At 46.3% G+C, this 21,845-nt stretch overlaps 1 protein-coding gene across 3 annotated transcripts in view; it reads left to right on the plus strand.

Moving 5' to 3' along the window:
* Nucleotides 1-20,974, plus strand: part of SH3RF2 (SH3 domain containing ring finger 2) — a 132,987-nt gene extending 112,013 nt beyond the window's left edge. Inside the window, exons 9-11 of one of the 3 annotated variants that reach the window (XM_041766517.1) lie at nt 1,554-1,912; nt 4,524-4,832; nt 18,397-20,974. In XM_041766517.1, the coding sequence (XP_041622451.1) occupies nt 1,554-1,912; nt 4,524-4,799 (635 nt within the window). In that variant the 3' untranslated portion in view covers nt 4,800-4,832; nt 18,397-20,974. Of the gene's footprint in view, nt 1-1,553; nt 1,913-4,523; nt 4,868-18,396 lie in introns of those variants that run through there. The other 2 variants (XM_041766516.1, XM_041766515.1) reach the window with 2 other exon arrangements.
* Nucleotides 20,975-21,845: the final 871 nt, after the last annotated feature.

Below are 21,845 nucleotides of genomic sequence, written 5' to 3' on the forward strand. Positions count from 1 at the left end.
TTTCCCTTTCCCCAAGGTGAGGCTGGCCAACCTATCAATCTCCCCACAGCAAAGAGAAATGACAGGAGAATTGACTGTGTACCTCATAGGGCTGTCAGTGGAAAAATAAATGTCTACATTGAAAGGGCAGACTTGTGTAAATGGCGCCTGGCTTGCTCACAGCAGCTGAGAGCAATGACTGTGTTTAGTGAGCGTTCTGCTTTTCACATTCACATCTGGCTTGACAGTCGTAACGCAGCCCTCCGTGCTGGACACGGATGACTCTGATTTGCACACATGTCTACAGGCTATCACAAAGGACTCACATCCCTGACTGGATGTCACTGATGGCTCCCTAAATGCTGGGAGACCCTTATGGAGAAGCGGACGGCAGAGCTTCTCAGGAGTGTGTCTCCTGTCTCCTCCCCCAGAGTGCACTGAAGTCCCCAGTGTTCCCCTGGTCCCACACAGGATGGAGGACCAAGGGATGGGGGCCTCCTGTCCTCCAGAGAATTTGAGGGGAAGGAATGACTTCCTCTTACTGAAAGAGGATCATCTCAGTTAACAAAACAAAATAAAGCTCAAGAAAGTGATAAAATCACATTCCTGAGCCTTGTATATTTGTAGGGTTTGCTATCCTTTACCCAAAAGTAATGAGACCTAACAAACATGGGGCATTTATCCCTAGGCGCTGTCCTCACATTTGGCACTCATTATCAAATGTAAGCCTCCCAGCAGCCCTGTAAGGTGCTGCTGTCACCTCTGGTTTACACATGAGGGGCTGAGATGCCGGGAGGTGATGTGGCTGACTTGTCCCAGGCTCCCTGGGAGTAAGTCTGATTCCAGAACCTCTGTCATAGGACTTTGCAAAGCTCATCCACACATAATCCAAACCTTTCCAAATGTGCTTCCATGTGGTGTCATGTTTGCCCGCACACATTCTCCCTTAATTCCACTTACCCTTCCTCCCTACGGCCCCCAACAAAAGGGACCCCACTGCAACATGCCTACAGCTTCTGTTAGAATTGTCTCCCAATAACTGGTCAGAGCCCCCCACCCATCCTCTCTGCTTCCCTCTGTCTCTCCCTCACATCCCTCCCCATTGACTGACTCTTCTGTTTCTCAATTTCTTCTATCTCTTTCTGTCTCCAGTCCTTCATTTCCTCTCTGGTTTGCATACCTCTGTTGGCTTCCCACTGTGGAGCCATCTCTTTAGGTTTGTCTTCTTCACTTTCCAAACCCTAGTTCTGAAGCAAGAGAGTAGGAGTGCATGTGTGCATGTGTGTGAGGGAGAGCGGAGGCAAATGGAAGCAATATACCTTCTGACAGCACTCCCCCCCCACCACCTGCCCCACCAAACATTCGCCTAGGCAGCTACTTCCTGCCAGCATCAGCAAACAGCACTAAAAAAAGAATAAGGTCACCTCTGAAAGACCCTGAGAGAATGTGAGTACACTCCAGTTAGGAAAGCACTTAACTATTCCGGGATATCAGGACACATGGCTTGCACAACCCCAACCCAACCTGCTGTCAGCAGCCCCCGATGCTGATATCTGTGTCATATAATTCCTCAGATGGATCCCTGCAGAGACCTGCCCAGTCAGGGATCCCCACCCTTGTGGTGGGCTCCCTCAGACACAATCCCACCATGGTCGTTCGGCCTCAGCAGTTCCAGTTCCACCAGCCACAGGGGGTCCCCTCCTCACCTTCGACAGTGGTGGCAGAGCTGGGACCTAAGCCCACTCCCACTGGAGAGCCTGCCCTCACGTGCGTCAGCAGGGGCAGCGACACCAGGATCCGCTCAGCAGCCAGTTCCCTCATCATGGAAGGCAAGGAAATCCCCATCAAGAGTGAGCCTCCACCTAAACCACCTGCGTCTGCCCCACCATCAATCCTGGTGAAACCAGAAAACTCAAGAAACGGCATTGAAAAGGTAGGAGTGAAGTGACTTTAGGGGGGCCGGGTATCACCTATTTTGCACAGTGTCCCAGCTTCTGAGGTTAGTGGACAATGAATCAAAATCACAGCCTCATTTCACACAGTGCTCCCACACACACACACACACACACACACACATCCCCAGACCACTCACACCCTCTGTAGATGTGCTACTGGATCTCATTTATGCTTCCTGAGTTTCATACATAGTTCTTTCGAAGCCCAAAGGTGAGTTGGAAAAAGTATGGCCTTGGCATCAGACACATCTTGATCTGAATTCCAGATCAACTGCTTGCTATCTGGTGACTTGGCCAAAACACTTAACCTTTCCCGAGACTCCTTTTGCCTAATCTATAAAATAGCAGTAAGAATAGTAACAGCCACATAGGATTGATGTGGAGATGAAATGAGAGAAGATGTGTAAAGTGCTTACACAAGGGTTCATGATATAGAAGAGAAACTGAGACACAGGAGAATTTAAGTGATTTCTCAAGTTCACACCGAATTATAATGACACCAACAACTGACTTTTACTGTGACCTCTATGACAGGTCAGATCTTTAACCTTCTAGTCCGGGGCTTTTCCCACTAGAGACCTGAGTTCTTGTTAAAATCTTAGGTTCTCAATAATATCCTTGAGGCCAAAGGAACAGTAAGATAAAGGTGACATTAAGAAGACTAGGTGATTGTTAGTTTTTAGTTTATTGACCATCACCCCAACTACCACTATCACCCTTATTACAATCACCACTACCAGCATCCCCACCACCACCATCACCCTCAGTACAATCACCATCTCCACCATCCCTACCACCATGACCATCACCACTATCACCACCACCACCACCATCCCCACCACCACTGTCTCCATCATCACCACTATCATCACCACCGTCAACACAGCACCATTACCCATTCCATCCCAAAAGGGAAAGACAATATGGTTTCTTCTTCTTTGTTAAGTATTTACTGAGTGCTAACAACCCGGCAGGCACTGTACTGAGGACTTGACATGTCTCACCTCACTTAATCCTGACAGTAACCCTCTGAAGTAGATACTATTATTCTCAACAAGGAGGTATTATTACTGTCACCTTCATTTTAAAATGAGGACATGGAGGTGGAAGGAGTTACGGTACATTATCCAAAGGCACACAGCTGACACATGGCAGTGTCTGCAGTAGAATCCATATCTGATAGAAAAACTCATGCTCTTCATACTAAGCTATCAGCATGTAAGAAAAGGCATTTGGAAACAGTTAGTGTTGGCTTATATATATGTTAGGGGTTGTTTTTCTGAATTTTAGTATTCAGATTCCAGTTTCCAGCCCCCAGTTGCCCTTACCACAGGCTGTTAGATAACAGCCCTGAACAATCAGCATTTAATAAGTGCCCAGACCTCTGCAAGATGTAGAGAGCATCCCAAGTACGCAGACACTCACATTCTCAGTGGGGGACACTAGGATCCAATTCCATGGAAAGCAAACGATTTCTAAACAGTAGCACAGAACACGATTAAGCCCTCAGTCAGAGATGTGCTCAAGCAAATACCTGTTGGTACAAAATAGAGATAGAAGAGGCATGGGGAGGTGAAAGAAAGAGAGAGAGAAGGGCTTGAGGACAGGAGACTATGCCTCCCGTGGAAAGGGGGACCTGCTCATCAGGGCCAGGCAGCTGGTGCCAGGATGGGGCAACAGACCTCAATGCACCAGATCTTTGAATTTTTTTAAAAGACATACGAAGTCCTAATTTTTAAATGCCGTCACCTGATTCTTATGTGTTGGCAACTAAGTCAAACTCTCAAATATCCTGCAGATGAAATCATGCCACCAGATGTCCAGGTTGGGAACTCTGCTCTGAGGATACAAGGCCATTATGAAACTTTTGAGGGATGCCTGGGTGGCTCAGTGGTTAAGCATCTGCCTTTGGCTCCGGGCGTGATCCTGGAGTCCTGAGATCGAGTCCCACATCAGGCTCCCTGCATGGAGCCTGCTTCTCCCTCTGCCTGTGTCTCTGCCTCTCTCCTTCTGTGTCTCATGAATAAATAAATAAAATCTTTAAAAAAAAAAAAAAGAAAAGAAACTTTTGAGTTGGAGTCGGTAGAGAGGTGCCTCACAGAAGAGGTGGGCCTGGAGTTAGGCCTTAATGGCAGGTGGAGAGGAGAGAGGGAAGGCATACCTCTTGTACTTTCCAGAGGGGACCACAGTCTCTGGCTTCGGCCCTTTTCTCCCATTTCTCCTAGGTGATTTCTCATTTTTCAGTTCTCAACTTAAATAGCTCTGCCTCAAGGAGGCCTTCCCTGGCTGCCCCATTGCAGCTGCAGTGAGAGCGCACTCTACATCCCTAGCATCTTACACTTTGGCCAGCACAGCACTTGTTTTAACCCATCTGTCTGTCGGGGCACTTTTGTCTGCTCTTGGATTCACGGCACCTCACAGCATGATGCATAGTAGGCCCTCAGAGCAGACACAGGTCTCTGCTGAGTGAACACAGAAATGAGGGTTATTAAGCAGGGACAAGTACTGAGCAAGAGCATGAGTCAAGTCCCAGGGAAAACAGCACAGCTCCACCTCACCTGGGTCCTTTTGCTCTCCTTTCTCTTGCAGCAAGTCAAAACCGTGAGATTTCAGAATTACAGCCCTCCTCCTGCCAAGCAGTACACCTCCCATCCCACCTCAGGAAAGCCTGAACAGCCTGCCACCCTGAAGGGGTCCCAGCCTGAAGCAGCCCCCTCAGGCCCAGAGATGACCGTCCTATTCGCCCACCGAAGCGGCTGCCATTCTGGACAGCAAACAGACCTCCGAAGGAAGTCAAGTTTGGGCAAGACCATGACCCCGGTGCCCGCTGCCTCAGCCACACAGACCGTGTTCCCCAGCAAATGAATCTACAGGTGGCTTTTCCCAGACCCCAAAGAGGTGAATTGCATTTAAATACAGTCTGCCTCCACTGAGGGAGTCCTGCCATTCTTTGGGTACTCAAACACGGGTCCTCGTTCTGTCCATTTTACCTCTGGGAAAGGAAAGGGGTGAGCAAGGATCCATGTCCTGGGTGGGAAGATAAAGCATGTGGCCTATGAACATAATGATTTGATGCAAGGCCACTACTCAGACCAAAGAGTGGGAGACAGTCTTGGCTGCCCTCTTCCCCAGAATGTAGTGTGCAGCCTCATCCTTTGTGTTCTGTGTAGAATTTCTGTGGTGCCCTAAATGGGGCTTCAGCCATGGGTGTCACAATGGTGGGAATGTTGGCATTCCTTCTTTGACCTCATCACCCTGTTCTGAACAAGCACCAGAATGGCTTCTGCCATCTTTTGGAGCCCCAACATTGGCCGCCAGTGACTGCCATGGTGTTCCCTCCACTGAGTCATAATCCTGGCTGCAAAGGAGGAATCTGGGGAAGGATGTGTGATGGATACTCTGATCATTCTGAGAATCCTCTAAAACCAAAAGGAGTCAGCTTATTGGATTTGGTCCAAACAAGAAGGTCAGAGAGAAAGCTATGATCATATTTTAAACTTCTCAGTCTATTTTCCCACATATAATCCTACATGATAGATAAGCAGGAAGTACAGAGCTGCAGGCAAGGTCCTGTATGGAATTAGGGGTAATTCATTCATTCTGGCTCTAGTCTGACTTCCCCAAGAAAACACAGCATGCTTCAAAACTGTGTAAGAAGTGTGAGTTTAGATGATATTTTATTTGCATTATGACATTATTTACTGTCTCTTTTATTTGGGATAGACTAGCTGTTTCACTGGGTTGTGGAATAGGGCAGTAAGGTAAAGGAGAAGATGCCAGTGCAAGGCTGCATTGGGGACACTTCCTGGAGGACAGCTGGTCTTACAGGGACAGGTTCAAGAAGGTTGGAGAGGGAAGGGGACACAGAGGAGAAGAGGGAGGGTGGAGAGAAGCTGGGAGTGTGTGTGTGAGAGAGAAAGACAGGGCAGGGGGTATCAAGGAAGAAGAAAAAAGGGGAAGAAGAGTGACTTTGACACTCCTGACAAGTGGTGACAGAAGGATGGAGCCTGCAAAACCAGGTGACCCCACAGAGATGGGGCTGAAGCAAGCGCCATATAAACAAGGCTGAGGGGGCACCCCGGAGAGCTGAGGCAGTGTTGTAAGACAACCCATTAATTCTCATTAGACCTGACTGCTGTGATTTAACTTTTATTGCATGCCCATCAGGGTGGGCACTTTAGTGCATAAATGCCATTTGCCACTAAGCCTGGGTGTCATTAGAAAAAACAAGGCAGGTCTAATTAGACCTTTTTCCTGGACAGTTCTTGAAGTCCTGAGATTAAAAACATTTATCTTCTACATACCCTCCCCCCCACACACACACATACATGCACTTGGCAAACTGAACTGTCCACATACTTTTCTGGATATTAATAAAATGAAAGCAAAACCATAATCCTGCCAAGGAATACTGCTCAGGCGTCAGAACTTTGGGGTTGGTAGAGCCAACATGGTAACAGGTTCTAGTGTTTCTGTGAGATATCACCCTTATCTGCTCCAAAGAATGAACATGACCAACTCCTTGCCTCACTGAGCTGAATATAATTATCCAGATGGAGAACTGGGACAAAGTCACAAGGACAGGGAGGCATCCTATGATTTGTCAAGTTCGTAAGCTACTGCTTTACTCAAAAGAACACCCTCTATGAGTTTAGCAATCTACACCCAGAATGGCAGATACATGATATGACCAGCCAAGCAAATATTTAGACTGTGCCTCAGTAGCAGTGGATCCAGTTAATTTTTAACTGTGTAGTTGACAAGCATTGTGCATACAAGAGTAATGTACTTGCCTTCCACACAAAACAGAATATTATCCCAGTTGCCCACTGCCTTTATATGGTAGTCTTTGAGAAATGTAAACAACTCCAAAGACTTGCTACCCGCATTCCTGACTCTTCACTAACACCCAGCATCACACTTAGTCCCTCTCCAACCAAACTCCATCTCTGTGGAATCATAGGAGGATTTGAAAGGAGCAAGAGAGTGTTTTATCCAAGTAAAAGTTGGAACTCATTGGCACCTCCAATCATTTATTCCACCAATGGGTTTCAGACAGTTCCCATGTGTTGGGCACTGCAGCGAGGACAACAGATACATCCTATCCTACAATGTCTACAATGTCTGGTGTAACCTCATAAGACAACTGTAAATAGTCCCCAGTACAGAGCCAAGGAAACAGGCCCACAGGGTAGCCACAGATAGAAGCAGAGTGGTTTTGACAGCTGCCCACACACCAAGTTCAAGCTGTTTGACTTCAAAGCCCAACATGGGACTCTGCTTTATGAATTAAGGGACCATCCTTGAACCCAGACCACTGGCTTCCAACTGCAGGGATATGACATAGTGCAATGGTAGCAAATGCAGGTTCTGCTACATGCAGACTGGGTTCAAATCCCCATTTACCACTTGCTAGCCATGTGATGTTAGGTAAGTCACTTAACCTTTCTGAGCCTTGTTTTCTTCTATAGGAATGATAATTGTGCCAGTCTCATTGGGCTATCGTGAGGATTAACTGACATAATATTATGAAGTGACATAGTACATACCTCACACATGTCAGACTTGAATGCTTTTAAGGGAACAGGCCACTGAAATTCCAGGTGAGAAAGGCTAAAGGAATGGCATGTCCAGGACAGTGGTGCTAAAACGAAACAAATATTGCCCCATCACAGAGGTCAGAGCACAGGGTAGTCTGAGTCCTGAAGGATGAATAAGGAGTCAGATAGAAAAAGAGTGGGGGAAGGGCATCCCAAGCAGAGAAAGAAGCATTTAGCCCTTGGATTTAAATGCAGCAATCAAGCCAAGTTCTCTTATAGTTAGAGGAATCCACTCCTTCGTGGAACATTCCAGAGATCCCAGGTGGAACTGAGTACCTCATATCTGAAGCCAAATATCCCAACCTGTGAAAGCTCCATCCCTCAGCCAAGACTCAGAGTCACTAGGAAGGTGCCTCTTTGCCTCATGATCGCCCCCGGCATCCCAGGGCTAGGAAAGGTGCTGAGGGTAGGCTCTGATTGGGGAGTACGGGGGTAAGAGGGACATCTGAAAGGTGATAGAGGGGCACAGTCAGCTGAGTACAGACTCCTAGGGCCATACTTGAGGAAATAGTCTCCTTAAGCAGCATCAGGACCCGCACCTAGAGCTTGTCTATGTCCTTTCTCATGTGGGACCAGCTACACCTCCTCTACCCGCCATCATTCCACAGACAGGGCTTTTGGAGCAGAAACAGTTTAAAGCAGTGCCCCATCTGTGAGTTGGCTAAATCCAAAACTGACTCAATAAAAACATGGTGCACTGACTTCCAACTTCTCTTGAAAACTCAGAAGATCTGTCCTTGCCAGGCCTGCAGTTCCCAAACAGAAGCGATGCAGTGGTACTGGGTCAGGGGCAAGCTTTAGTTAGATGGACATGCATACTTAAATTTGCTGCAGCCCCACCAGCCTGCTTCACTCACTCACATGACCTACACCTGAATTAGGCATGTTCTCCTGGAGTCTGTGTACCATATTTCACTGCACAGTCTTCAGGGATGCCTTAAAAATTAGAGCTAGACCCTTAGAATCAGCTGATCCAGGCACTTGGGTCTCATGAGCATAGTAAGCTTAGTCTGGGCCTGACAGGGTATCATTCAGTAGTTTTGAGGTGGGGTCTAGGCATCTGTGTCGTCAGCATAAAGTGATCCTGATGTATAAGAACCAAACCTAAAAAAAAAAAAAAAAAAAAAGAACCAAACCTGTCTTTCTCGTATTGTACAGTAGGGTGGAAATGTATCCACAATGGTTGCCAATATATTGAACAACGCCTGTTATGATAGCTGAACAGTGGATGCTCTGAGCTCCCCAAGGCGTCTCCCCACTCCTGCTCCCTGGCCCTTTCTCCACGTTCTCCCCATCACTCTACCTTCCAATAGCCAAAGGGCTCGGGCCATGTGCAGCTGAGACCTTCAGCAGTAAAGCTCTCCTTTGTTGTCATTGGCTTGTGCCTACACCACACTGGTCGTTGACTATCTTGACTGGTACCCTGTTATACAGAATAAGGCCCAGAGACGTCCTTCAGAGACCAAGAGCACTGCTCTCAGCCCAGCACTCTGCCCAGCCCACATCCGAGGCACTGCTCAGCCCCTGACAATTACTTCCATCAGGCCTGTGGCTCAGGACAGGAGCTGACTTGGAGGGCGGGCAGTTCCTTGCTCACTGGTCTGCCTTTTCACAGGTACCAGCAATGCCTTTGAGCTTCCCAGCTCCTCTGGCATCAGTTAAGCAGATATGAAAGTTGCTTGTTGCAATAAGATGAGTGGGCATGATCCTCACCCTCTCGCCCTCCTCTGCCCATACAGACCAGCCACATGGCCTCTGGACTCCCTTCCTGGGAAGTGAACAGCTGTGGCAGGCAGAAGAGCAAAGTCCTATCAAGTCTCTCCACTGGGAGCAAGTGCTGAGCAAGCTCAGCTAACCCAGGGCCAGCAGCTGCTGCCATGGGCACCTCTCTTGTTTACATGTTCACAGTAGAGACCCCGGTTTCTGCCTTTGGCTGAGGGAAGGGAATGTTAGCACTTTCAGCACCCTCTCAGGTGACCACAAATGACGGTCACTCAGGGAATGAGTTGGGCAGGCAAGACCCAACGACAGGAGTTAACTCCAAAGGTACCTATAGCAGCTCGGTGTCCCTGAGAATAAATCTTGTAAGGACATTTTGCTTGAAATAGAACAATGTTCAGTGATCAAGCCATCAAGCCATAGTATAGTGTCCTGGACCAGAGCAGAAACAAAACGTTCTCAGAAAGCTCTTCTGCCTTTGACAAACAGAATTGGGCAGAAGTGGGATCAAAGGTAGTGGGGGTGGGGGCATGAAGGAGCATTGCAGATTCACCCATCCATCCATCCATCCATCGATCCATCCATCCATTCAGCACCAGTTGTCCATCAGCCACTCTGGATCAAGCTCTGTGACAGATGGTGGGGATTCAGTCGTTCCACAGGAGAGAGAAAATCCATATGGGCCTCGCAGACTGGTGTTTCTTATTAATTTTAAGTGGATTTGGGGGCTCCTTTCTGCCTTTCTCCCTTTTTTAATTCAATGGCATATGTGTGTGTGTGTGTGTGTGTGTGTGTGTGTGTGTGTGTGTCCTATATGTATAGGATTGTGAAATAACCATATACCAACCATCTAGCTTTTTAAAAAATAATAATTATCCATTCCATTGAAGCCTGCTGTGCGCTTCATCCAATCTCATTCCGTCTTCCCCTCCTCCCCACTTTCCTCACAACCACTGTCCTCAACCCCATGCTTATCACCCATTGTAAGTTTTCCACACATATATCATATGGAATTTTCAGTGCGGCTTATAGATCTCAGTGAACACTAGTCAGAGCAGATATTGCAACCGGAGGCCATAGAAGCCCCGCCGAATATGTGAACTCCCATCTGGCCTCTGTCACTGGGATGCCACGGCTTTGAGTCATTGCTGGGAATTGAGATTTTGATGTACAGCATGTCTGGTTTTGAGAGGTTCTAGTTGAGAGGGATTTTTATATGATTCTTCCCAGTACAGTTGTTTAGAGAGATCATGCTGCTCACGAACAGGTAAAATATGGTTTGTGGCTGTGCTTGAACTGAGTATACGGCTTTCTAGACGGCTCTCCTATGGGGCTGGCTTGGCCCTTTGCGGGAGCCAACTGCAGAAACCAGAAGCAGCTCCTTAGAATCTGAAACTGAAACAGATCTGGCTGCCGCTGCTGACAAATTCTCTTAAGAACCTTGTGAAGTCTACAGGGAAAAGCTATTCTTGTCCTCTGACTACAGATCAAGAAACTGAGATTCACATGTTGCAATGCTTTATTTAAGGTTTCATGATTAGTTTGAGATGATAGGGGACTACTAAATTAAAAAAAAAAAAGTATAACTCATCAGCAGTAATTGTCACCGTTTACTGAGCACCTACTATGTACCAAGAACTTTACATGCATTATGCCACCTAATTCTGTCCAGCCCCATGAGGGGAGGAATTGCATTATCCTGTTTTAGAGATTACAGTTAAGGTTCAGAGGTCAAATGACCAGTCTAAGGCAACAAGGACTAGAATCTCTAAGCCCAGACCTTAACCTTAAATCACCACATCCCTCTTGTTCAATGGCAACTATTAATAGCATGGTTGAGGCTGGAGAGGATAGACAAATGGGTATGTGCTTCTGAAATCACAGGCATGAGGATGGGGACAGGGACAGAGGATGATTTACTTCAGAGGGTCCAGCCCACCCAGATTAAAATACAAGGGTCTTGTCATCAAGAAGTCATGGTGGAAAGGAAGGTAACTGAGAGTGTTCTCTAAAGAGATATCCAAAAAGCAAATGTATCCCTGCTGCAAGGGCACCTAGACACAGCCAAGCAAAATGTAAACCAAGCTTACAGTGTGGTTTTGGATCATTGACGTCAATGCACAATAGTCATTTTGCATTCCCTAGATCTCTCCCTCTTCATGAGTTTATTTCTGGTTTTGCCTGTACTCACTTTAAATGATACAGAAAAGAGACAAAAAGATGGGGGATATGATCTCCAAAATGACCCTCCACTTTCATCTTCTCTGTGGGAACAAGAAAGCTTGAGAGCACTGCAAGAACATCTTCCAGTATTCCATGCTGGTATTTATCCAAAGTTCAAAGGCGATTACTTTCAGGGGTAAATACACACCCCAGATGCAAGGTAATTATGCAAATAGGGTCACTGCTGGATGGACAAGAGCTAGGGCCCAGTAAGGACTAAAAGGATGCTAGCCAAGACCCAGGGAGAAAGGCAAAAGGCATTTGCAAAAGTCATTTTGTGTATCCTCAGTTAATGCTATTATCATTAGTGCTAGATTGACTGACCGATTTGATGAAGGACATTTGTGACGTCAGAGTTTGATTGCTGGAGGTCCCGTGTGTTCTGGAGGCCAGAGCCACCCTGATGCCCTCCCCATGAAAACAGTGACTCCCCGAACCACCCAAGAGGATTGTGAGAGCTGATGGCATTCAGGAGACCTTCACAAATAAAGCAAAAGCAAGTTTGAACCTAAAAGTAAGGAGGCAGCAAAAACACCTGGAGAACCAAAGAGGATTCAAAGTGGTATCACCTACCAAGGAACGTAGCCACCCCCGATTCCCAGCCCTTCCCCATTCCCAGTTCCTCAGGGAGATGTTTTACATCTCTGTCAAGGAGAGAGCTGGGAAAACTTCCCTGCATGAAGAGGACATGTCAGTCACAGCTCGAGAGAGATAGCACCAGCTTCCGTGACGAGGAACAGAGCAGTCAGTCAGAAGGGGCGACACTGGTTGGAAGGGAAATTTAGATATCAGAACCACATTTCCAAATATCCCATTCTGCACATTCTATTTATAAGCTCAATTCTTTTTTAAGCTTAAGCTGTTTTTAGTTGTTGGCAGTTCTGAGAGCCTAGGACTTCTTCATTATGGAGACCTTGAACAAAGGACTAGGTTTTAAAGCTTTGGTCAACAAGGATTTGGGGGTAGCTACACCAGCTATGTTCCCAATCCACTAGAACTTCATAAGATATGGAGAAGCAATATAACATACTTGCTCGGGTGAGTGATGAGTTTTGGAACCAAATCATCTGGAGTTTTGTCCCAGCTTTGTCACTCCCTAGTTATATATCCTGTGACACATGACTAAAGTTACAACACCTCCCTAAGCGCATTTTCCCATCTGTCAAATGGGTATCAGAACCTCCACCTCCTAGGTTTCTCAGCAGGATTAAATGAAATCATGCATGTACCCCTCCCTGATTGTTGTATGGGGTACAGTGAAGTGTTAAATAAATGGTAGTTATGACTAATAAATGGATATGGAGGCACAATTCAAGATTGGAAAGTACAATAAAGAAGCTAGGCTCTATCATATGAACAGGAATGAGAAGGGGGAGCAATGAGGGTGTGCTTCAGTTGTCAGGGGGCTTCGAGGACAAGAAGCAGTTTCTAAAAGATGTTAGCACGGAGAAACATCGTTTGCCATGTGGAGAGAAAGCACCTGGGCGCTGGAATCACAAGTCCTCATGTTCAAATCCTATTCTTCTGGGTGCTCTGATCTTGGACCAAACTACCTAACCTGAGACTTTCTTGACTCATCTGAAGAGTGGAAACAATATATCAGCACCTCATAGGATTATAGGGCACGTGAAGGGAGCAGGGAGATGCTGGCACACACAAGGAGCCCTACAAGGGACAGCTGTCAGAGGAGTCCACAGGCACCCAGAGGCTTGGAAGCAGCTGAGCAGGGGAAATGCTAAGTATAAGAACAGCCTCTTGCTGGCTGCCATTTGGTAGACGTGTCCCCAATGCCAGGTACTGAGCTAACCCCTCAGAGGGTGGTGAAGAGCACAGCATCAGGTGGCCCGATGCAAATCCAGGCTCGGCGTTTCCTCCCTGTGCCACCACAGTGGGCAAGTCATTTAATCTGCCCAGTCTTTAGTCCCCTTGCTTGCAAGATGCCTGAAGTAAGTTCTTTGAGAGGTGTGGTAGGGAGGAAAAGAGAAGATGGATGTAAAGTCATGAGCACAGCGCCCAGCACGTAGGAAACGCTGTGTGGTGGTAGCCATCGTGGTTATTCACATGCATGTTTCTCTGTGAATCCTCACAACAATTCCATGAGCTAAGTGTTAGGATCCCCTATTTATTAGCTCAAACAACTGGGGCTTGAAGGATAAGCACTTGTCTAGGGTCACCATAAGGAAGCAGCAGGGCTGGCTCTGCAAGACTCGAAATCTCGGATTTCTGTTCTCTCCACTTTTCACATAAGCTGGTAAACAGCTTGGGGCTAAGGTCATAGGACAGTTATTTTAAATGCACCTTATGCCATAATGCTCATCCGTCTTTTCTTGTCTGATTTTCCCCACCACCTCGCCTCCTCAGCTGTTGGAGGTGGAAGGTGTAGGGCTGTCAGTGCGCCTGAGCCCAGCCAGTGAGCACACTGGGGCTGCGTCTTTGGGGACTTGCAGCCTCACAAGGTGGCAGCATTGATGAAATGTCCACTGTGCTGTGCAGCGAGGTCTCACACGGACATGCTTCCAGCTGGCTGTGATTTCCATAAAATGCCCTCCTCCCTGGTGCCAATTAACAGAAATTAAATGTGCCTGGCACACTTCGTCATTCAGAAAATGTATGTGGCAATGAGTTCAACTGCTAGACACACCACGGGACTGCAGGCCAACATCCCAGTTCTCACTCTTCTCCATTTAAAGTCACAGAATATTTTCCTCCTTGGTAGACATCAGTGTCACCTCGCTCATTTATCTGTTTATTTCCATCCAACAAATACCGACTGAGCACCTACCATGTGCAGGTTTTGTTCAATACCATTGGGATGCAGCCGTGAACAACGCAGGCAAAGTTCCTGCTTTCGTGAAGGCGGGTAAATGGTAAGCAAACACCCGGGACTGCTTCTACATGACAGGTGTTATGAAGGACACAAAGTGATTGGACAAAGACTGGCTGAGGGGGACGGGCTACATTAGGTAGAATGGCCAGGAAAGGTTTCTCCAAGGATGTGACATGTGAACTGAGATTGAAGACCAAGAAGGAACCAGACATGCAGTGTGGCAAGGCGAACAGAAACAAGCTCAGACATCAGGAAATTCATTCATTTATCCAGCAGGTTGGATCATATGATAAATATGTGTTGAACCAACAATAGAAGAATAGGTCCATCTTCTTTGTTCCTATCAAGAAGGACCCTCACATACGCAGGAGGAGCTCCGGGGAGATGCCACAGCATAGAGGCAAGTGGCTGCCCTTTCTCCAGCCCCGTTCCCCTTCTTGAAAATAAGGGGCTGTGCCTAAGCCCTAGCATTCCAGGCCTGTAGGCTCGGAACACCTTCCAAGGGGACTGGCTCTCCCAGCTTTTTAAGCAGTGACTGTGTGGCAAGCACAAAGCAATCTGTCTTTTTTTTTTTTAAGCAGTCAGGATGGTTGGTTGTAGTCAAGGCATGTCATCTGCGTCATTGTCATTAGGATGTACGTACCGAATTACATACTGAATTTCCATGAGCCCTCACCCAGTCCGAAAACACTATTAGTTGGGAGCTTCCTTCCTCCTCCCTTCTTTCCATCTCCTCCCTCTGCTCCTCCCCACCCCCAGGCCCAATCCTTCTCTGGCAGAGCAGGGAAGAGCCCAGGCTACAGAACTGAAACACTTGACTTGTATCTCCGGTGTGACTTGCTGTGTGATTTTGGACAAGTCCGTTCATTTCTCCAAGTCTCAATTTTCTCATCCATATAATGTAGAGGAAAATAAGAGAGACCATCTCACAGCAACCATCTAAAGTAAATACTCAGCTGTTGTTATCCTTATTTTTAAGTTAGTGTGGGAAATTGTCAGAACTCATCAGAGAGAAGGGAGATCTGGGTCTTTAAGGCAAAGGAAACTCAACCAATGAGTGCCAATGAGCCTGTTTAATGATCTCTCTCCACCTGTGGTGTTTTCCATTCTTGAAGATAATCAAGAAGGAGGATCACAAGAAATAGCCTTCAAAAGGTCTTTTAATTTATCCTGATGGTTTCATGCCAGCAATTACAGATCCCCTACTCTGTGCCAGACGCTATTCTATGTGCTTTACTTATATTTACTGATTCAAAAGTCTCATCACAACTACACAAAGTAAATACTATTATTATATACTATCCCCATTTTACGGATAAAGAAACTAAGACCTAGAGAGAGAAGACAACTTCCACAGGGCCAGGAATTGGTGGATTTGGGGGCTAAACCCAGGCATTCTGACTCCAGTCAATGCTGCTGACTGCTTGCCCCCTCATTTAAGATGAAACCTAAAAGCTTTCCTGTAGACATCAGGTTTTTCTACTTCAAATAGACTTTTTCCCCTGAGCGCTCAGTCAACAAAGAGTTATTACCTGCCTAGCCCTAAAACCCTGGCCCACCAACACAGCACTAATAAGGGCTGCTGCCCAACTATGCAGTGGCAGCCCTAGGTAAGGTCACACCTCCCACCACTGATGGGATTTTCGGGGGCCTCGTAGAACATCAGTCGATCTTAGAATTGAAGTTCTTTTCTCCATCACTTAGCACCTGGAAGGCCAGATTAATGTGGCAGCTATCCTCCCCTTGGCAGTCACCTCCTTATTCCTTTCCTGCCCCTGTGCTCCCCCTCAGAAACACCACGTCACAAGAAATGCAGTTAAAAGAGCAAACCAACCACCACTCCTCCCTCGCCATCCAGATGCAGTTGTCTCAGATAACCTGGCCTTCCTTCTCGGAGGGTCCTGCTCCCAGCTGCCGACACCCCGCCTGATTTGGGGATGACAGCACGCCATTATCTGAGCCCAAGTGACAATGACCCGTCCCCAAATCCCCAAAGGCAGGTGCCCAGCCCTGGCACGGGCACCAACTTAGGTACGTGGAGAAGCAAGACCTATCCTGCGCAGGTGCCCTCCCTTTTAAGGGCTAAAAAGTCACGAACAGCAGGACTAAACTCCTGCCCGCGTTTGGTGGTGTGCGGCGGCGAAGAGAGCATGAGTGCAAATCCCGTGTAACTGGCACGGCGGGGGGCAGACCGCACCCAACGATCGCAGACTGTTCGCGCCGGCTTCTCCTGCTGCACGGGAGCAGCCACCTGGAGACTCTGCGTGGAGCACGTCCGCAAGGGAGTCCTTGGGCATCGCGTCCACAGGCCCTGAGAGTTCAAGGAGGCACCTGCCTGCCGCAAACTCGGGCTTCCTGGGAACGGACTCTAGCAATGGAGCAGAGCCCTGCCTTTGGAGAGTGAGGGCTTGGGGGGCAAGTCTCCGTGTTTCCCATAAATCGCTGGCAAGATAGGCCCCACGCCATCCTGCAGAAAACCAAACTGTGATCATGGTCGGAGTTTCCCCAAAGAGAAAACTGGTCTGTCCAATCAGCCGGAGTCCGCGGAGAGGAAAGCAGTCAACAGGCTGGATGGAAGCAACAGGGCAAAGCTGGCCGACTCCCTCTCCTGCCCGTGTCCGCTTCTACTGGGTTTTCAGGGGACGCACTCACTCATGGACAGGCTCTGAGGCTGACTTTCAGAAGGCAAGTCTTTCTCAACGCTCTTGGGCCCATTTCCCGTCAGCCTTTAGGCAGCCTGTCCCCCTTCGGCATGATCCGCTGGGGCTTCACTTGCACTCAGGAGGACCAGAGGCCAAGCAGCCAAGCCCTGGAGAGCTGTGGTGGGTGTTCAGGCTGCCCGCCCTCGCCTGGACAGGTCAGCCCGAGCCCTTACTGCCCTTCCTTCTGAACTCAGTGCTCGGGGGGAGAAGGAGCTGCGGGCTGGTCAGGGCAAGGAGGACACTGGGTACGTATGTGGGGACGGTGGGTGTGCAGCTTGAGTTGGTCATCCAAGTAGAGTATTTGAGGCCTTGGAGAAATTCTGGGGGCTCGTGGATTCTAACTTTTTATTTTTGAAAGGCTTTCAGACTTACAGAAATGCTGCTGGAATAGTACAAAGAATTCCTATACACCCTTCAAAGCAAGGCGCCCTAGATACTAAAACATCTTACCATGTTTGTTTTGATTTTCTCTTATATAGTATATATTAATTAAATATTACATAAAAATTTAATGTAAATTATATATATTTTTCTGAACCATTTGAGAATAGGCCGAAGACCAAATGCCCATCTATGCCTAAACATTTCAGTGTGTACCGTAAACAAGGATGTGGTCTTACATAACCACAAAACAATAACCAAAACCAGGAAGTGAACACTGATAAAGAATTGTTAACTAGTCTACAGATCTTATTTCATTATCCTGAGATGTTTTCAATGCCTACTCTTTTTCCTTCACAGAAAAAAAAAAGTAATGTCTAGGATCCCATCCAGGACCACATAACACATTTAATTACCATCTCTCTTTAGTTTCTTTTAATCTGGAACAATTCCTCAAGCTTCACTGTCTTCCATGACCTTAACATTTTGAAGAATATAGGCCTTTTATTCTATAGAATCTCTCTCAGTGAGGGTTTGTCTGACATTTCTCCATTATTAGATTTTGGGCAGTAATAAATAATAATCTTTCACATCAGATAGAAAGCCCTGAGTCCATTGATATATGAATATAAGGAAAAGCTCTTCCTTGTAGTAGAGTGCCAACTACTAAATGGGGAAGGAACGATGGAATTTTTTAAAAATTACCATTCGGCAACCACTACACTAGTAATTGGTTCAGGCAAGAATCATCAATAGATATTAAAATTAGTGGATGAAAGCTTGAAGAGCTCAGATTATTTCCTCTCAGGACACTTATTAATCACAAAGGGGAAAATAGAAACTTTAACCAAAAGACCACAGTTAAATCACTGTGGGGAAATAGACACTGTGTACCTCCCGATAGGATGAACTAACGCCTATTCTATGAAATGAAAAGAAAGACTTCTGTCCAAAAGGCTTAGTAATGTTAAGAACCATAGTCCTTTCCGGAGTGCACTCACACATAATAGATTCTGAAATCTCTTTCACTTTCACAGACCCTGCCTTGGTCATCTTCCCAGGAGGAGCTAGCAACAGTTGGGAGACCAAAGAGAACAAATCATCTCCTTGGATGGAAACTGCTCAATGGAGAGTTTGTGGGCCTTGTGATATTCCTTGGACGTCAGGGGTGGTACCAGAATACCAACAGGCTGGCTTCTGGGACAGAAGGGCAATAGGAGAAGAAAAAAATTTGTCTTCAACCAGTGCATCAGTGGGTGGTGGGTCAGGTTGGGGAACAGCACGTAAGCTGCTCCAGGTTACCACAGACTCCCCACCCTCCTGTTACTCTGTTCTGTTGTCCGAGCCAAACTTTATCTTGCCAACTTCTCACACCTTGGCACCTAACTGACAAATGAAAAGACCGGACATCAAATTCCTTCCAGCTCTGTGCCTGGCCAGTCCCTGCAGCTCACATTTGGAACAGTGGAGGCAGGGGATGGTATAAGATTCTCCTCTTAGATAGTCAAGCCAGAGAGGCCAGTGCTTCTTCACAACACCCCTAGCTTTGACTCCCTCTCCTGACTCCCACCAATCATCCTGAGCCCTTCCTCCACACCTTTGTTCTTTTTCCATCTGATCCCATGCCATCTTTTCCCCCCAACACTGTCTGATCAAGAGGGTTTCTTTTAGAACATACTGATTAAGGAAATGAGGACTTAGTACATAGAGAATTCCAGAAGAAAAAAATCCATGATGTAATAAGAGAGCTACCACAGACTACAGAGAGGCTATTTGAAGTCTAAAGATATAAAATCAGTTACAACCATGCATTCTCTTTTGTTCAGAAATAAGTTGTCTTAAAGGACTGATCATTAGAAGATCTCCTATGCCTGGTTTCAAAAAACTCTAAAATACAAATTTTACACCCAACATGGGATTCAGACTCACAACCCTGAGATCAAGAGTTGCATACTCTCCCACCTGTGCCAGCCAGGTTCCCCTACCTTAAACACAAATTTTAAATTATCTGTATTAAGCAGAGCGAGCCATGGTACCAATAAATGCAATTCAGATGTACCCTGAGACTCTTCAAGCCATACATTTTCATCTCCTCCCCTATCTTAAGACATCGATGAGAATTTCATTTTTAAAAGCACATGCCACCCTGATTATTAAAGATAAGGACAAGAATACAAGCAGCATTTGGATATGTTGGTCGTTTAAAAGTTCAGGACGATAATTTCGCTCTGAAACCACCTCAGGCTTTCATGCAGTCCTGTTTGTAAGCAGGAGTGAGCATCAGCCAAACCATGAGCAGAGTAAGGAATGTATTTTGTAGTTAAAGGAATGTTTTCTGCTATGTGAAGCTGCCACATGCAGGACTCAAACTAGCACCCCTCTCTTAATTAAATAAGCAACCTGGACTTTTTAACCACACCCTACCCTCAGTTAACCCCAGAGGAAAGTGATAATAAGCACCAGCAACCTCAAAGTATTGGCTTTATCTGCCAGGTGGTGAGTGAGAAGCTAAGAGGTATGGAGAGACCACAGAAAGGATAATTCAAGGATGACACAGCTTCTCACACATGGTCAGTGATTCTGTTGCCAGTTGTCTGTCATCCCTTTTAACTACTCTGACTCAGTGTTGGCTCCATTTCCTCTGGGATGCATTCAGGTTTGGTTGGCTCCTCTAGCCCCAGCAGCAAAGAATCTAGAGATGCTGCCTTCAGACTCTGGGATCTATTTGTCACTACCATGAGGCCTTACAGCCCACCTATATATAGGTTTTAGTGACTTCATTTTCCAGAGAAAAGTCATTTGAATTCAGAGAAGGAATTTTACTTTTATAGATATTTGGAAAGGTGAAGTATAGGCAAGCTGCCCACACAGAAGCATGTTATATAAACTAGGGAGTTGGGGTGAGGGGTGGACACACAACAACGTTTAGTCCCCAGAAACCATTAGACCATATTAGCTAATTACAGCCTTGTGTTCAAGAGCCTCTCATTCCCATTTGCTGCTTCTCACATTTTCTTTCTTCTTCCTCTCCCATTGAGGCAACAGGAGATCACCACTCCTAATTTGTACACTTGCTGTTTTTTAAGTCTCTGGGAACTTTCCATGACTTACCAAGTGGAAGGTTTTATGGAAATGTAGCTTTTCCTTTGACTCTGCTTAGCCAATAGACCAAATATTTTTTTAAAAACCTCAATGGAAAATCTGGTTTGTTTCCAACCAAACAGGAGCTTAAGAAAAGCACCATCACCCACCCCTGTTTCCTAAAGTTTTCATCTCTGAACTGTCAGTTCCACCATATGGATTCCAAAACATCATGGGCCAAAAAGCAGTGGAAGGGGTGGGGAAGCGGTGAGGATGAAGTAGAATGGTCAGAATGAGGTCAGCCCAGAAATTTACCCTAGAATAGTTTGCTAACCAGAGTCTGGGTTTCATCTTCTGGAATTGTTTCTTCTTATTCCATGTGGCTCGGGGAGAGGGTGCCATTTAGGGGAAAAAGTGGAAAGACAAAATGGAAGGGGAGAAAAATTCACACCTCCATGGAAATGTAAGCAGAGAACCTATAGACTCTTGTGTCATGTTTGGTTTTTTTTAAGTACAGTGTTTTTAATAGACCAAAAAAGAATCTTTATGAGGTAATACGTATGTGAATGTTTATAAAATAGGATGTAATATCTTAACCATTATGGACTATTGTATAAGCTTAGATATATAAAATATAGGAACCTACAAAAATTATTTTATAGAGCAATGGACACTTAAGGACTTCCAAAGTTTTCATATCCTTGTTCCAAAAAAAAAAAGAAAGAAAGAAAGTTCCAAGGCTGGCAGCTTATTTCCTTAGTATATTCCACTGTAAAGGCAAGAAGTGTGGTGGGGTTTTATGTGTTTTCTAGTTTTGTAATTTATGATTGTCTGTATGGATTGCTTTGAAATGTCTATTGCTTGTGTGTTAGTGTTGTTCGCCCACATGGGAGTCATCAGAGATCCATTCCACACTTTGCATCTTGGAAAACCAAAAGGAATTTTCTGGTGGAAAGAAAAATTCACAGAACATGTCTTCACTGTTGGGAAACCCTCAGATCTGTACCACTGACAGCTCTTTGCAAGTCTGAGGAAATGGGAAGTTTAACACCAGAGTTGTTGTCTCTCACTTAAATATTGGAGGTTGGCTAACTTTTCTCTTGGGAAGAAAGCATATATTTTTAGTAAGTCCTTTTTTTTCTTGCACTTGACATGGTCTAGAGGAAACCAGAAGTCAGGGCCCTAAGCTGCATTGCCTCGGGACCACTCTCCACCATAGTTTTCAAAGAACCGTCCACGTTCTGTTTTCTGTTCCGTGCTTCACTGGCAGAACCAGTGCTCTCTGGAGCCTAGTTTTGTTTGGGTTTGCGATTCTAATGAGGTGTTGAGTTTGCTCTTTACCGGCCAGACTGAGGAAAGGAAGCCAAGGGAGACAGGC

This window comes from Vulpes lagopus, chromosome 8 (assembly GCF_018345385.1).
Source record: "Vulpes lagopus strain Blue_001 chromosome 8, ASM1834538v1, whole genome shotgun sequence".
Lineage (NCBI taxonomy): Eukaryota > Metazoa > Chordata > Mammalia > Carnivora > Canidae > Vulpes > Vulpes lagopus.